Source organism: Platalea leucorodia (assembly GCF_965183815.1).
Source record: "Platalea leucorodia genome assembly, chromosome: 7".
In the NCBI taxonomy this organism is placed as follows: domain Eukaryota; kingdom Metazoa; phylum Chordata; class Aves; order Pelecaniformes; family Threskiornithidae; genus Platalea; species Platalea leucorodia.
The window spans coordinates 18,226,490-18,244,065 of record NC_138829.1 but is presented as its reverse complement, the minus strand read 5'-3'; the positions used below and the strand labels follow the sequence as shown (position 1 = coordinate 18,244,065).

At 42.1% G+C, this 17,576-nt stretch overlaps 1 protein-coding gene across 3 annotated transcripts in view; it reads right to left on the bottom strand.

Moving 5' to 3' along the window:
• The window catches only part of ITPK1 (inositol-tetrakisphosphate 1-kinase), a 158,240-nt gene that overhangs the window by 47,806 nt on the left and 92,858 nt on the right, over positions 1 to 17,576 (bottom strand). For all 3 annotated transcript variants that reach the window (XM_082316934.1, XM_082316935.1, XM_082316936.1), the window contains exon 5: positions 16,319 to 16,436. In XM_082316934.1, coding sequence (XP_082173060.1) covers positions 16,319 to 16,436 — 118 coding nt within the window. The remainder of the gene's footprint in view (positions 1 to 16,318; positions 16,437 to 17,576) is intronic.

The following is a 17,576-nucleotide window of genomic DNA, read 5'->3' as shown; positions in this document are numbered from 1 at the left end:
ATGCTCGTAGCAGAATGACAGACTATTAAGATACTTAGCTTAAACCTTTCTAAGGCGTGCAGCTGTAGAGGTGCAGTACCAACCCTCTGCATTTCATAGCTGACTGAAGAAGTAAGGAGAATTCTCCTTAGCCTTCTTCAGATTTGCCTAGATATTGGAGAAATGACAAACTAAGCCATGAAATGATTGAAATGATGCTATAAAAGCAGAATCTAAATAGGTCTAGGAACTCTCATTCTAATCTGTGTTTTTCTACTCAATTTTAGTTTGCTCTGAGCAAATCCCTTATGAACTGCATGTCAAGACATTTCTATAATGATCGAGTGAACAAGTATTATTTATGGCAAGATTTATATAACTACCTACGTGTGGGAAGCTCAGCACAGTGTATTTTTAGCATCAGATACTGCAGGCTTCAAAATAATGACGAAACCTGAATGTTTAAAGAAACCAGGTCATAGCTCAGAATTCAGCTTTCACTAAATGCTGTTTCAAAATGTTTCCTCTGTATACAATTACAATTAAAAGCTATATGAACACCACGGAAGCCTTACTATTTTCCCCTAGCATCATAGGATCATTTGTATTACAGGGGCATTGGAAGGCGAATATTTTGAGCACTGTGCAAAACACATGAGACGAGGTAGTGTCTCTCTCGGAGAAGTTTCAAACCAAATAGGACTGATGAAGGACAGAGGTGAGAAATGGAGAAACAAGGAGGTGGAGAGATTATTACCTACCATGGCACCATGGGAAAGGCTTGGCACAAGCTCAAGCCTTTCAAGCCCCAGCACAGTGGAGTTCTTCTACAGGTTTGTCTTTAACAACTTGCAATCTCTCTGTACCTTCCTGGCTGACGGGATACCCTTGCTCCAATGGAGATAATGATGGTGTAGTTCCTAGAGTAACACTATGTGCCCTACAGCCACTAAAAACACACATCAACACCTTAGTCTTTAGAGGAAAAAAATTACACCACCAGAGCACAAACCAGAAAACATTTTGAAAGGATCAGTTGTTTTTTTTAAAGTCAAAAAAAGAAGAGAAGAGGAAGCCTACTTACATTTAGGTTTCAAAGAAAACAAACTTCCCTATAAGCCTGAACAAACATTCAGTGCGTGTGCATCTACCTTTACAAAAAGAAAAATGAATTTTGCTATAAAGGCTAACCAAGCATGGAAAGTTATTAGAAGAAATTCTCTTGAACAAAGTAAAATGAAAAACAAAGACTGCATGAGAATGCAGAAGGAAAATGGATCAAAACCAGCTGCATATGACTAGACACATTAAATTCAATATGAAATGTATTTGTTTTACTCTTCAGTTCCAGGCAGGCTTTTACTTTCACTGCAACTAAACAAACACTAATGATTCGATGCAATTCACTAACTTACATGGTTAAAAATACACCTAAACTTGGATATGTTTTTATTTAGGAGATAAATTTTGTTTAAGGATACTTTTCTATTCCTAAAACAGAAGGAAAAAAAATAATGTGATTGTAACATTAGATAGAGAACTATGACTGGGTTTTTTTCCTAAAGATAAAATTCTTGTAGTAATCAGAGATATAAATAGGGAAGATAAGACAAGCACTGCCAGCTTCAGAGAAGTGTGTGCATGTCTAGATGTAATTCTCATCCAGTAAACGCCCATTATGCTTTGAATCCCAGCTCTGTCTCAATATGAGCTGGTCTTGTTTGTGCCAACATTCAGGCTCCAGTTAAAAAGTGAAATGGCCAATGCAGACAGAAATCTGTGTTGTTAAAAGAAGATGGTACTTCTTTTTGTGGGTAAACCTGACTGTGAATCAATTCGGACTTGAAATTAAAAGGGATTCTCAGCTATTCAAGCATCCAGGCTCTTGAGCCACCTGCCAGTTGGAATAATGTGGAGAGAAGGGGGAAAGCCTGACTGCTCTTCCCACTGGTTCACTCTGGGTTTCTCGAATGGGCTGGATGATGAAGTGCCTACAACAGGCAGGCTGGGACTCAATAAGCCTGGATACTGAACTAACACAGAAAGTCTAATCTCCTTGTAGGAAGAATAAAAAAATTAAAAAAAAAAAGGGGGGGGAGAATTTGGTGTGCATAATGACTCTGTCTGTCTGTCTGTCTCTTTTTTGTGTTTTGGGGGAGGGAGGCAGCCTCCCAGGCACATATGTACCACTTGTTGAAGCTGTTTCAGCTATTTCCTATCTTTTCCTTCAGCATCTCTGGCCTTTCTGTGATTTCTCCAAGGCTAGGGTTTAACATGATGAAGCGTTCAGCAGCAATTCTGCTTTTATTTGTTCTTCCACCCCATGCCCCACACACACTCCTGCCTGCTTGTTTCAAGCCCTGGCATACTGCACCCGAGTTGTACTGGGATAAGTATTTGTGGGGCCATGCTGGAAAACACACCGGGGAACCAACCCAGAGTGAAAATAAAATAATGACCGGGGGGGGGGGGTGGGGGCAGGTTTTAAAAGATGGATTAATTCTCTGATCCAGTTCTCTAGATGGGGGGGGGGGGGGGGGGAGCTGGGTTGCGACACAGCAAAAATAGCTTAGATGGCTACTGCTGCTGCATACGGTGCATGAAGCCAGCCCCAGGCAGCCAAACCTTCACAAACCAACCATGTAAGGTCCTCCACCCAATACCTGCCTCCAGAGAGCAATGTACGCCTGTGTTTGGCACAGGTAGCACTATTGTTTCAGCTACTCGGTTACACAAACAATTTTGAAAGCTTATCCAGCTGCTTAAACGGTGACACCAGTTACACATCTTCAGCCTGTTTCACAAAGGATTTGTCCTAATTCACAACAGTGTCTTTGAAAATAATCACTCTAAGGAGTAAGGCAGGAGGGAAGAGGCAAAGCGCTGCATGATCTTGGCTGAGGACAGGCGTGCACTTGCAGAGAGCTGCATCCATGGAGCAGTTCCTGCCAGAGGTGCAATTACCACCTGGAACGGTTCCCCTGCCCCAACACCTGCACAGATGTAGTTACACAGACTATAAAGGTGCTTTCTTCTGGTACAATTCATCCCTCCTCCCACGCAGGAAGTTGTGTAAGAGCATCCACATTAGAGCTGCCGTTCACTGGAAGGAACGAAAAGCAACACCCCTAATGCGGACAAGCCCTCAGACCCTCCTAGATGGGACTCTCCTGTAACTCCAGCCCCCTACCAGTGTGAGCACAGTTTGTATTTTACTTTTGCATATAACTAGTTTACAGCTATAGTAAGTCCTTAATGTTAAGTTCAAAACAAATGTGCAAGCCAAACTGCCTGTAGCAGGGCTTGCACTTTTGTCACAGGTGTGCAGCAAGATGCTTTTCAGTGAAGCATAAAGCAAAGCTCCTTTACTCTCACCTCATATAGGTGTCCAAAAGAACAAGCCACCTTTCTCCCAGGGACTCTTGGGCCAGCAAGCTATGGAGTAAGAGTGGGAGAGGAAGGGGAAGAAAAGAGGAGATATTTTCCTCTCTTTTCTTCTTCTCCAGATTCTGAAATTTCAAAAATGCTGACTCTCTCCACCACCCATTTTAGGTTCATTATAAATGATCATATCTTCTGTGAAAATAAAGTGGGTATTTTCTGATCTCTTATAACATTATTTTCTTTCAAAATACTGAAAAACAAGAGCAATTACCATCAGCTCTAGTGTCTAGGACATTTACTTTCCCACAGCACGGGACCTTGAGGGGAAGCATCACGTGTACAGAATTGCCTCTATTTCATAAACAGCTCATAAAATGGGAAGGCATATAAACATTGCGGGGCAGTGTCGGAAGACACAACACTCAGAATATGACTACAAAACCTAGCAAATGTAGAGCTCTGCACTCCCCTAAGCACTTCTGCTATCTAGGTAAACACGTTTCAAGATTTAGCAGTTTAACTAACCAGCAGCCTAACAACTGATTAGAAAACTCAGTGTCAAGATTCATGATAACCACAATAAAATGTCAGTGTAGATTTTACCCCCCAAACTCATAGCAGACTCTGGGTTGCAAAGGCAGCAAAAATCAACCAAAGAAAAACCCATCTGCTATCTGGCATACCTGCACGACAACCTAGAACAGATCTATGCAATGTCAAAGAATTTATGGTAGAATTCATTTCCCTGCGGCAAAATACAAGGAGAGTGCATTTGAACTGGCTAGTTTTCTTGGTGGAAGCACCCCTCCCAACCTGCATCTGCCTTCCTGCCAAAACTAGCAGGTTTTTAAAAAATATTTTCTTAAATAGGAACTTAAAAACTGTCCCCCAAGAGCAACAATAGCATCAGCAAATTACACAGTACAAGAAATCAGTCGGTGTGATACACTTTTCTCCTTCTAGAAAACCAACACTAATTGCTCAATACTGAAATAACTGCAGTTTATCTCCTAGCAAATGCTTGTGAGGATTCCCAGATCAGCAATTAGCATCTGTCCCATTGTGCTCCTCTGCCTAATATCTTATGCAAATTATACAATTTATAGCTTTAGATTTAATGTGCGGTTGCCTAACTAATGCTGCAGGGCAAGAGGAGCCTGCCGATTCAGGAATGCATCGCTCAACTGCCTCACCCTTGTGAAGCAAGTGACAAACTCATTCCACAGATTTCTCCACCAGGCAAGCATTTGCTCCTGCTGTGCCACGTCCACAGGAACAGGTGCAGCCAGCCCACAGCTCCTCTCTCAGCATCCCAAAAAAGCAGAATGAAGCCAGCTTCGGCCCAGAAGTCACAGCCAGAGTAATGTGACTGTGCCCAGCTAAAACATACTGCTTTTTGTAAGGGAGCGCAGCCAAACATATTCAGGTCTGGCTGGATTAACCCACGGAGACTTTGCGCCAGTGGGAGCCCAGGACTACTTGGACCGCTTAGCTCTTATGCCAGCACAGTAAGCATACACGTTACACGTCTCCTTCTCTGCTGGCCCCACACAGGACAAGTATCTATTAACATTTCAGCATGACTTCGTTAAGCTCCCTGGCTCAAGCTGTCAGCAGTTGATGCTTTTCATTCTGAAGGACAATCAATATCAGGAAATACTGGTCTGGAAAGGACCTCACCAGGTTACTACCCCAGTCCCACTGCATTCAGGCAAGATGAAATGCTAAGACCAACACTGACAGATGTTTGTCTATCTAATCTGTTCCTAAAACCTCCAGTACAGGAGGTTCCTAACTACTCCATTAGTTTGCCCCAGCACTACAGTAGCTTTGCAACCAAAAATCTTACCATTCTTACCTCCTCCTCCTGGTGTTCAAACAGCACACTCACGGGCTTTCCAAGTGCTGACTAACCCTCAAAAGGTTCCCCTGGTGAAGCAGGGAAGTTTGGCTGGCATTTTAGAGATCAACAGAGTAAGCAGGGCTGTCGTCAATGCCCTGAATCTCAACAACAGAGATCAAAAATGCCTGGTTCCTGGCCCTGAGGCTGTATGTGCTGCATTTTTTCAGAAACATCAGGTAAGACAAGTCAAACTGGACTATTCGAAAAACTTAAGTATCCTTGCAGATTTGGCTGCAATGCAACTGCACTGGCATTATAGATCCCAAAATCTCAGTTTCATATTCTGGCAGAGTTCAGAAATTCCCTTAACATATGCCTTGCCCGCAGTGCTGCATGCTGACACATGAACCAGGACTTAGCACATGATGGGGCTCCAATTCAGTGTCCCTACTACTCACCTGGATGGACATCTTATTCTATCACACCGCCTTACTTAGTTGCTGGTGTGTTGACAAGCTCTCAGTTTTAAGTGAAGAAATTGCTTCAGTGAAATTGAACTTTCCCAAAGGACCAAGATCTTAGTGGACCTTCAAATATCAATAAAATACAAATCAGAAAGGACAAAGCTCTTCCTGAACGTTAACATCTTCCATCGCTTTCATAATATGTTTAGCGTCTCTCAGTCAAGAGAAGGACCTCATTCAGAATATTCATATACCTTTTGTCAGTAAAGACACATGGTGGGTAGATTTCTGCAAGACTGACACTTTGCGTCTCTGCAGGATAGATTTCACTGCTGGCTGCTCACTGGCACTCAGTCAGAGACAGAGCAAACACCCCTATGGCATCCTCAAGCTGATTAAGAAGGACCTGGAATATGAATACTCCCTTGTGTAGGAATCCCGATGCCGTATCTAAAGTTAACGCACTCAGTAACAGCTGAGTGCTCACTTCCCTCCTTGCCCCGTCAGGCACTAAAGAAGCTGGCAGCTGAGCTGCAGCAAGGGGGAAAAGCTGCAGCTATTCTGATCATGGAGCAGGCTTATTAGGGCGGGCAGGAGGGTGAGACCTGTGAAGCACTATCTGTTCAACCATTTTTATATTTACGTGGGAGAAAAATTTTGCAATTGGTCAGTCTTGCTCATGGTTTTGCCAGGCAGCAAGGGAGGAAATGAAACAAAGTTTTAAAAGTTGAAAAGTCCCAGTGCTAAGTAACGCCCTGTCCCAGACAATGCACCAGCGTGATCTGGAGGACAACCTCCTTGATCCTCGAGTAGAACAAGAGCTAACAGACAAACTCCTTCAAGGGTGTTCAGTGCCATTAAGTCCCTGTCATGTATTACAAGGGCCTGCCCCACAGTGCCACGGTTCTGTCCCCTCATGCACCCCCCCTTGCCTCGCTCCACAGGGTTTTGTGGGGGCTTTTTAACACATGGAAGAGAGAGCTATCAAAGAAAACATAGTCATAAAACACATCATCCAGCTATATTTCTGAAAGAAGAGCAGCTTTAACACATCAGGCTGTATTTGAAGTTCCCGTTTAACATGCAGAGTGCTCATAATAGTTAAAATAAAACCCCAAGACTTCACTCACAAGACTGTAAGAGTGCCAAAATGTTACTACTTCTACCAGGTTTAAAATTTATGTAGAACTAGAAAATGCTTTAAATCATCACTGCACTTTCAGGCACTCCTGCTTCCTGGGCGATGAGAACTGAACACCAAACCAAACGAGGACCACGGTTCAGCTGATACCATGTCATCTCCGTTCCTGCTACTTGGCAGTGGATTTCAAATCAGAGGACAGGGAATATATACAGTCTCCCAACATATCCTGAGTTCAGAGTTCGTAAGTGGAGTTTCTTTCTAACACCCACCAGTCGGTACCATATATCCCAAAGCACAATGGATTGTAAACCTTCTAAACCTAACTGTGAATGTTTCCTACCTTTTGGAGACCAGCTATGACCTTAGTTGATATTTTATGGCAACTGCACAGATATTCAGTGCAACTCTACTCTGACATGGTAGGAAAAAAAAAAAAGGAAAGGTTTCTCCATTTATTGATATTTTGTTTGCTCATGTTTTGTTCCACCTCTGCTAGCCCCAGGTTGATCTCACTCTCCCCTTGTGTGGCCATCTCTTGGCACTGACCACGTCCCTTTTCTCCAGAATTCCTTTTATTTCTAATGCGTATTTTTAAATTCAGGAAAGCAGAACTGAAAGGAGTCTTCTGTGGAAAGAAAGCACTTTATTTCCATAACTGTATGCTCAGTATCTTCAATGCTATTTTTGGCCACCGTAATCTTTTTGTTTGGTTCTGTTGGCATGTTGTCTTTTGACTACTGAGGCAGAGGGGGCAGAAGTTTCCAGTGAGCTACCCACTGTGACGCCGAGGCCCTTCCTGAGCCGTGAGTCAACGTAGAAGTTAACAATGCATGAGCTGTCCATATTATTTCTTTATGGGCCCAAGAGACTGCAGTAAACTGAATCTATCATCATCGTAACTCTTCACTGACTTTTGGTAGACCCATCTCATACTGCTGTCTCCCCCATTGCCTGGAAAAAATCTAAACAATTTGGATTTATCTGAAAAATTTGCCATCTTGTGTTCATCTGCCTTCTCCAGAGTCCTGGAATGCCACTAGTACGGGACGCTTGACTTGCCACGTTGAAAGCAGTTTATTTATCTCTGTCTTTGGTCTCTGTCTCGCAATTTCTGATACTTCAGTTTACTTAACATCTGCCTTCAAAGGAGTGATTTTTCTTTTTTTTTTTTTTTTTTTTTAAAGTTGTTTCAATGTGCTGACTTGTACCCAGCTATCCAATCTTGAGCTGACAGCTTTGAAGAACTCTAATAGGCCTGAAGGCAACCAAAGTAACATGGCCAGACAGTGCCATTTGCAACATACACAATTTGTACTATTCATATTATTTTAACCTGATTTAACAAGCAGTGGTTCACTCTCAGTGTACAGAACTGAACAAGTTGCCTATTTCCCTACAAATGCCAGGAGTTCTGAAATAATGCTCCACGTACACCTTGCCCACCAAACAAGGTACGACAAGATGCAACACATGCCTGTAACACTACCACTCTTTCTTCTCAGCGTAGCACCTTTCTGTTTTCATGGAGCTAAGCTGTATCCTCCAGAATCAGTTTTGCTTCCTTTACGCAAATGCAGTATAGTGACCTGAACTGTGATTACTGACATTCCAGAAGAGCTGACTGTCTCCATACAGCCATGCCAGCCTATGGATGCATTTGGATATCTCCATTTCCACCCCATATCCAGCATTTACACATCAGAAAAAAAAAAAAAACCAACCCCAAAATCAGCACTTTCTAGCCACTACTGTAAGAAGGGTACCACGAACAGGAAGAAAAGCGAGATGTCAGAGGTGTATGAAATGACAATGACAAATCAAATAACCTTGTCTAGGAAGACTATCAAACAACTGATGATAGAAGTTTGGTTCCACTCAACCATAACAACCCAGGAAGTGGTTGAGTCACCAACCCTGGAGGTATTTAAAAGATGTATAGACGTAGTGCTTAGGGACATGGTTTAGCGGTAGACTTGGTAGTGTTAACAGTTGGACTTGATGATCTTAAGGGTCTTTTCCAACCTAAATGATTCTATGGTTCTATGAGTCTATAAACTATACAAGAAAATCACATCATCTCAAGTCCCCCTCATCAAACTTTACACTTGCAGCCTCTGCCACTCTAACTTCAGAAAGCCACGTGAAGAATTTGTGAGACATAACCAACTACTGACATCAAGGAACATAAAGGCACTCAAGCTTTCATTATTTTCTTTGCTGATAAACTCAAATGTCGTAATAGCTGCACAAAGCCAGCAGATAAGTGACACAGGAGCCAATAGTACTTTTAGACTGGATGTTATTGGCCCTGGTAAGGGAAAAAAGCATCCTCTTCATGAATCTCTCTGGTACTGTTATCATCAGCTGACCCCACGCTACCCTACTCCTACGCTACCCCTACTACTACTTCAGGTCCTGCTGGACTCTTCATGAGGAGATATTAGATTCTAACCAGGGGTCTCACACATTGACTAGACACTTGTCTGAGGAAATGTGAGGGATGCTACTTTTCTTGTCCACGCTAGACTACTGTAACACATCTTACAATAAACCGCTTCCTCAGCAGCAAAAGTGACATGAACTCACCACACCAGAACTGAAATAATGTTCTACCAGCTGAGTCCTGGTTTCCAATTCCAATGAAAGGTCGTATTTTTCAAGACTTATTTCTGGAGCTCTGATCTTATGACAATACGAGTAGAAATATCCGGGAAAAAAACACTTGCTGCAACAAGTATTCCCAGTTAAGATTTGCATTGATATCGTGAGCAATTTATCTTTCATTGTCCCTTCCTAACTTTTTCTAGCACCCAGATACTTGGGAAAAGTATCTTCTCTTGTTGGATGCCAGCCAAGGAAATTTCTCCTCAAGAGGATCAGAATAACTTGAAACACAACTGTGCTGGAATTTAAAACGTCCGGTTTATTCAGTGAAGTCTTCCTCACGACAAGAAGAATCCCTGCTCCTCCTTTTCTAATTCTAGAGAGAGAATAACTCTCAAGTACTGGAGATGTCTTAGGAATGCCCCGTGACAATGGATTGCAGTCATGGTTTATATCTTTACCCCATAAAAGCAGATTCGGTCATTCTTCAGATCCACCCAAGCCACAAACACAAAGTTCGTAGAAGCACTTGCTTAAATTGCTATAAACTTTCCCACGTCTTCAGCAAGTACACAAATGCTTTGAAATGATGCATGCATATGTAAAACAAAAGTTTCCAACACTGGTATGCAATAAATGGATAAAAGGTCCAGCCTTGGTTCTTTTTAGATTCAGATAAGCAAAGGAGACTGAAAGTGGGACGCAGATTCCCCATGTCTGGCCACAAAAGCACACAAGATTTAAAGATTAAACCTGAGTGCACCCAAAAGTAACATCTGAACTTTACAGACAGGCTTATTTTGAAAGCTCAGTGACCACCAAGACTACTAGGATCGAAGATGAAGTTTGTTGGTTCAAGGAGTTCTGGCTGGCACACTGTGAGACAAAATGATAAAAATGTTTTCTATGTTATTCTCTGGGCTTTGTGTCTGTGTTGGACTGCAGAGTCAGCTTGAACAACACCGAGCTGATGTACCTTAGCAGGCCAGAAGCAGCAGGCCAGCAGACTGCTGCTCCTGGTTGCAAGAACAGGGACTGTGACCATCATTTCCACAGGGGCCCCCAGCTCTCTGGTCCCTCCTACCTATACTGGGACAGAGCTGAAATCTCAAAATAATGAAAACCTGGGAAGGGGGATGAGAGGCAAGAAGGGAAAGGACAGTTGGTTCATATTTTCTGTTTATGAAATGGCTAACTTTCAGCATCCTTACCTTAGAAAATCCTTCTGTAAACTACCTTAACAAGAGCAAGCAATGGTGCAAGGGAAGAGATTCCAGGTTCCCTTGGGGCTTCCCGCTTTCTTTTCCTGCCACCTCTCTCAGGACAGGATTAGTCCTTTGGAAGCAGTTGTCTACTTTAAATTTCAAAGACAGGCCTTGTTTATTGTAACACCAACATGTCTGTGTCCCTCTGTCAGCCCCCTCCTAGATGAATGAATGAGCTTTTATGAGAAAGATGTCAGGTGACACCTCCCTGGGTCAAAACTCCCAGTCTTTCCAGTTTGACAGAGCAGGGCTGAGCCCTACCAAGTGCCAACAGCCAGGGTACGGAGCACTGCCACGTGCAATACTGCTGCGTGCTGATGGGCTTTGGACAAAGTCCCTCCAGTCACAGAGAATATTAATTCCATTCCAATTACTTCCCTCCACGCTTGTACACTAGTTTTCAGACAGAAATCAAAATGCAGTGAGTGAACATGCACCACACTTGGAGCAAGGTAATGAGACATCTGTTTGCATGTGTTCTTGGTGGAAAGAGCATACAATCAACAAGGGAGACATTTGCATCCAAAAACTGGTGCAGTTATTTGCAGTAGCTAACATCAGCCCTCTAACTTAGATGCTTTACTGATACGTCCCTACATAAACAAGTGAGCCTCAGGTGGGTGATTTAGAGACTTTAAATTAAAACCAGATTTTTCCTTTCATTTTAATAGCAGCTTCAAATACAGATACAGGTGCCTGAATTTGACCTGTGTGACTATTCTTCCCTCTCCCCTCTGACGAAAAACTGCTATGGAAAGTCGGCCACAGAGAGTAGCGCCCACAGTTCCAAAAGGTGAATGCCTAGAGCTATGGACATACAGCTATTTTCAGGCACTTTTAACTGGGTGGCCTGATTTTGAGAACTTCTGAGTATCCACCACTCCAGCAATGTACATGCTCCATAACTTCAAAAAATAAAACCAAACTACCTAATTTGGCATTGAATTGTAAATACTCAGTTTTCTACTCAACAGCAGATCTGCAATTTCTGTTAAAACAATACCTACACAGATTGTTTGGCATCAGACTCACTGTATCAGAGTATGTGTAAGTATATCTGGAAAAGAGGTTCCTGCCCAGAAGAATGTGGCATCTGAAGGGAAGAGACAGGCAGATGAGTGTCAAGAGAAGAGAGAGACACACAGGGGTGACATGCTGTGCCCAAGGTCATGCAGCAAGTCAGAACCAGCGCCAAGCAGAAAACCCAGAGCCCCAAATCGAGCGCCTTACACATTACATCATGCTGAGCCTCTCTCCTAGTCGCAAAAGCTACATGCAGCTGTTTAAAGAGTATTTCTCAGACAGGCAGAATCTGATAAAAAGAAATCCAGGGAAAAGAGAAGGATGCCACGATCTGTTCCGTAATATTCCCCAAAATCAGAAAGGAGTGCACACAGCAGCAACAGCATCTGATATAATAGTAAACAATCAAACATAAATGATTTCAATTACATGCTGGGATGAAAATAGCACAGCTAAATGGTTTTATACTGTTTAGAATGTCCCCAGGGAATAGTTCCTGTACTTCCAAAAAGACTGTCAGGAGAGAGAGAAATTCAGAGTCACAGCTTGGCTCGTGCAGGAGTCTTCTCTTCTAGGGAACGCCGCAAAGACCAGTTTCTGCAGACATTTTAGATTTGGAGTTAAGTTTAAGAATCTAAGAACAAGAAGATTTTAAAATCATGGAAAAAAGCCAGGTGGAAGTGGTTAAAGAAATGAACTCCAGGGTCTGCAATATCCGAAGTTCAAACATTATCAGAAAAACCTGTATGTCACTTGAGACAGCAAAGGAAGCTGAGTGGCAGATGGGAACACTAACTAGGTAGAGCACTGTGTAAGTAGCATGTTTACCTCAGTTTTGGTTTAAATTCCTTCAGTTCAGATTATTACTTGTAAGATATGTAGGGAATTTTAAAAGCTTTTAATCTTCAAACTAAAAATGTAATGTAAAGCAGTTAGTGCCTAGTCACAGTGATTATCTGTCACCATTTCAAGCAAAATTTTAAAATCAGATCTTGAATTCCGAGGCTGTAGGATCACAGCTTTCCAACACCGCATCAGAGAATTTAGTTATTTTTCATAAGGTTAAAAGTTAAAAAAGGCTGACGCAGCTCCAACCATATAATACCCTGCTAAAAATGAAATTTCTGTTAAATAATGATCCTAATCTTTCACCAAACATTACAGAGCCTGATCTAGAGCACTTTTCTATCAGAAGCAATTCTTCACAGATAAGTAAACAAAGCAATACAGCTGCTGAGAGAACTCAACTGCTATACCGAAAAATCTATTCAGTAATTTATTTCAAGATAGACCTGCCAGCTATGTAGGACACAAGTTGGGAATGCAAACTTTATTTTTTTCAAGTCTTTTTCAAAAAAAAGACTCAGAAATGAAGGTTTCGGAATGACTAGCTCTTTTCAAGCTTGCACTCAAAATAACAGAGAACAGGAAAAAGAGGAAGTCACAGCCCTGGCCAGACTATTGCTTCCAAAAAAGAATCTGTTAAAAATCAATACTAAAATATCTCTTAAAGCCTTTTTTTTTTTTTTTTTTTTTTAAGAATAGAGTCCCACTTCCTTCCAAGGGGCATATCACTATCTATACTGAAGAAAATAACAATCTCTGCAAGTCACTTCAGCAACTGCTAGTTCAAGGTGAATCCTGGAGCAGGCTGCCCAGAGAGGTTGTGCGGTCTCCACCCATGCAGGTATACAACACCCAACTGGACATGGACCTGAGGAACCTGCTCTAGAGGATCCTGCTTTGAGCAGGGAGTTGGACTACATGATCTCAAGAGGTCTCTTCCAACCTCAATGATTCTGCAAATCTGTGAACCTCGTATTTCCACAAGGACTGAGTGGTTACAGTATCAGTCTAGGACATGGAAACTCCAGGTTCAACCCCATGCTTTCCCCTAGACTGCATGTACACCTCTTGCTGAGTTACTAGCTCTCCTCCACCTCAGTTCCTTTAGTGGCCACAGGCTGTGGTAGCAGAGACAAGTAGTGTGCCACAAAGCGTCTTTCCAACCCATTCTCATGAGGCTGGATCAAAGTACTTCTCACTCAGACACTTGACTAAATAAAGAGCAAGCTACAGGACTTTCAGAAAGCCTAACTATGTCCAGATGCCCAGTTTTATACTCTTCAAATAGGGATTTCTTTTTTCAGGAAGCATGGAGAATTCACTGTCAAAAGGACAGGCAAGGCATTAACTTGGACGCCTGAAAGATAATTACATTTAAAATCAAGCTGTTAATAGAACATGGGGCCCTACTGCTGCACAACGCAGTCACCTCAGCAACAGCTGCCATTTTCAAAGGTGCAGGCAACACAGAGGGAGGAGGATTCAGCACCGTACAAACTGGAGTCAGCAGAGCACATGGTCACCCTCTCTTTAACGCAACTGGTGCAAATCTTCAGTTATACAGTTCTTGTAAGGTCTACAGGGTTGAAACCAAGTGCAAACTGAAGATCATAAATAAAGACTATACTTCATTTACAGCTACTTTAAAACATACTTCAAAAAGATAACGATCACCGGAATCCAAAACTAGTCTGTAAATGAACATTGAATTTTCTTTTGAAAGAATTTCAAAAGCAGAAGATTTCTCCTTATACACATACCCAACCCTCCAGAGTTTACGGCATTCCTTTGGAAGAGATCATCCCTTGCACTGAGCTTAACTCATCACATCAATTTTGTATCCTGTGATAAACTGGACTCGCTAGTTACAGCTAAAGACTAGGATACTATTTTCTTGTTAGTGACTTCCATTTTGAAATTCCAGAACAGAAGTGATGTGGCTCTTAAGACCTCATGCTATTCACAGATGTATTACTTCTTGTTTGAGTTTTCTAAGCGCTCATGGCCTTGGGCTATGACATGACAGCTGCAAAGCAGAAAACACAATTTAGCAGGTGAAAACAAGGAGGGGGAAAAAAACCACCACACTGTCTAGAGGGATGTAACTTTTTTGTTCTCCTGAATTTCTCACTGCAATCATTACGTGCGGGAATACAGAGGCTGATCTACTTAGGCCAGAACAAGAAGTTAGCCAATTACTCAGCTCTCCTAAGATTTCCCCTGCTAAAAACAAAGGTGGTTTAAGGTCTCTGTCATGATATTTCTGATGATAAGACAGAAATAAGATGAGATGGGGGGACACGTGGACAGGGGAAATATGGTCACCTAACACTGCAGCGGCCAGTGAGAACAGGTGAAGCTTTTCCTTACTGCATTCCTCAACTTTATTAACAGCTTCTCTTTAAAGTGTCAGTTTTAACTGAATACAAACCCAATGTTTTCTTTTTCCTCCTTAAGCATTTATTCCTTTTTCTCATCAGTTTGACCAGAGGAGGCTGAAATACTCACAAGACAAACTACTAGCAAAAACTGGATGCTCTCCTGAACATAATGTTCTCAAGAGATAACAATAATAATACCTATGGCAATTTAAAGGGAAAAAAAAAACCCAAACCCTACTGAATCTCTCCACTGCTAGAACAAAATCCCAACCCATTTCCTCAGAGCACAGGTTTCCCTCAGCACCTCTCTCCCACTCACAAACAGCAATAACCACTCCAAAATAAAATCCTTTTAAACTAATTGAACTTTTTCTCCTAAAGAGATTCCAAAAGACAAGGGAGAGTGCTGTGAATTATTAGTCTTATTTTTACATAGACACTGCTGATGGGGTCAGGCAGGTCAGATGCAAACAGTATGTCTATAAATCCACAATTATAAAAATACAAATCGATGAGCTTCTGCCCATAAAGATAGTGATAACACAATCACAAAGCTAATTTGAATAACACCCCATTAGAGCATAGTTCAGCGACACAATTTCTCCCAAGTATAGTCATCTAACATGAAACAGTTACTTTAAGAGCTACTCTGGATTTAAACTCAAAAGCCAATAAATGTTTCAAGACTATGACAATAACAGAAGTAGAAAGGGAACGAAAAACTAACTTAACCCAACAGTTAAAAGGTTAAAATTATAAGATACTAGAATTATTCAGGTTGAAGAGGCATGACTTCTAAATGTGGGAATGCAACTCAAATGATGCCAAATAAAGGCAACACTCTGTGTCAGGTAACTAGCCAACACCAGAAGTGCATTTATGCTCCTCCTAGCAATTAACTGTGCAACAGGCTCCTAGTGCTTCTCAAAGATCTTAGCTCTACTTACAATTTAATTTCTTTCAGTCCCTTCCAAAACCAATTTTTCTTCTTCCATAAATCACCCCCATATTCAGGCCTCAGGATTCTTATGACAAGCTGCTAAGTTTGTACAGTCATTTCAGTTTACCAGCACGCACAAAAAGACAATGTTTTCCAGAGGATTTCTGGGAGTGCTCACTGTAGTAAGTATGCTCCCCATTAAATCCACATCATATTTTTAACCAGATGCAAACCTCCTATGTATACATGGAAAAAGAAGAGCACGGCATTCCAAAGGGCAATCCTGTGACACAGGAATGCTTCAGTGTTTGTGCTCCCATGGAGAGACAGAATGCAAGGGGCCCAAAACCACCACTTCAAACCTCACATCCAGCCTCCAGAAGCCAGCTGCTTCCTTCTCTAGAGTCACAATAAAAGCCTTCAGGGAGATCAGATATTGGCCTACCTTGCATGTATGCCTCTATTTGCCGAATTAGCTCATAAGACTTGGATCGGTCCAGAAGTGTACGGATAGCTGGAAGAGGGTCCAGGATAATGGTTTCTGGATGAGCATCAATATACTCCTGCAAAACAAACACATAGGAAAAAGAAAGAAAAAGGCATTAGGTTGGCTGAAGAGTGTGGAAAAACAGTGAGATGGGAAGAGGACAGACAATGTTAAAAACCACAATGTCCAGCCTCTTTTCAAGGGGAGGCAAACAGACATTGGCAACGCAGCAAGTCACCGGTCTAGACACTGACATTTGAAACAAACACAAATGTGACAGCTAACTGTTTTAGGATGGCAAATTTCTCCTGTGGACTCACCACCAGCAGTGAAACCTGCGCTGCAACCACATCAACTCAGAAGGGAGCCAGTGGCAAAGTGCCGCAGTAACAGCTGTAAGCAGGGCTGAGAAAAGCAATTAGGAGAAGAAAGATGACACACTGCTATCTTGGGGTCAGCCTTGCATTGAATTACTGCACGTGAACATCATAACTGTCTGAACTAAGCTCAGAACGACATCTGGGTTCTTTAATGTTGTTATTATTGCTGTCCTCTAGCTGGGCTGAAGACAGTGTTAAGAGCTGGATGATAAGGGCTGGAATTTTTTCTGGCAATGCTGACGAGATTGCTGCTTCACTGTGTCTTCATTGAGTTTTGAAAGCATCTATCTTGCTGCTTCTCTAAGTTCATACTCTCGTCTCCTGACTACAAAAACAAAGCAAAGTTAATGTTCTCATGGATCTTCATCCTGGGAACTCAATTCCCCATTCCCCGAGGTCATGACTGCACTACTGCGTCTTGGCCATGAACACAGACACAGCTGCCAGGTATTGCCCTTGCAAACCCAACAAAACTTCCTTCTGTTTCTCAGAACACAAGCTGAGTTCCTTCATCATTGCCACAACCTGGCCCCTTAAAGTCAATGGGACAAACAAGTAGCCATCTTACCCTATCCGAAGTCAGACAAACGTTTCCAAAGTTAGCACCTCCCTTTGTTTTACCTAACTTCCCAAAGCCATCTTTACACTTCCACTCACTTCTTTAAATCCACTCATGCAAATGCATGGTAAATGCTCCTGCAAGTAGTGGACTTCCATGAAGTCCTACTTCCTTAAGTTGGTTACTTCAGAGAACAAAACATAGTCCAAAAGATACTTAAAAGTACGATGAGGTGGCCCCAGGATATACACTTTGCTGGATACTGAACTGGAGAGAA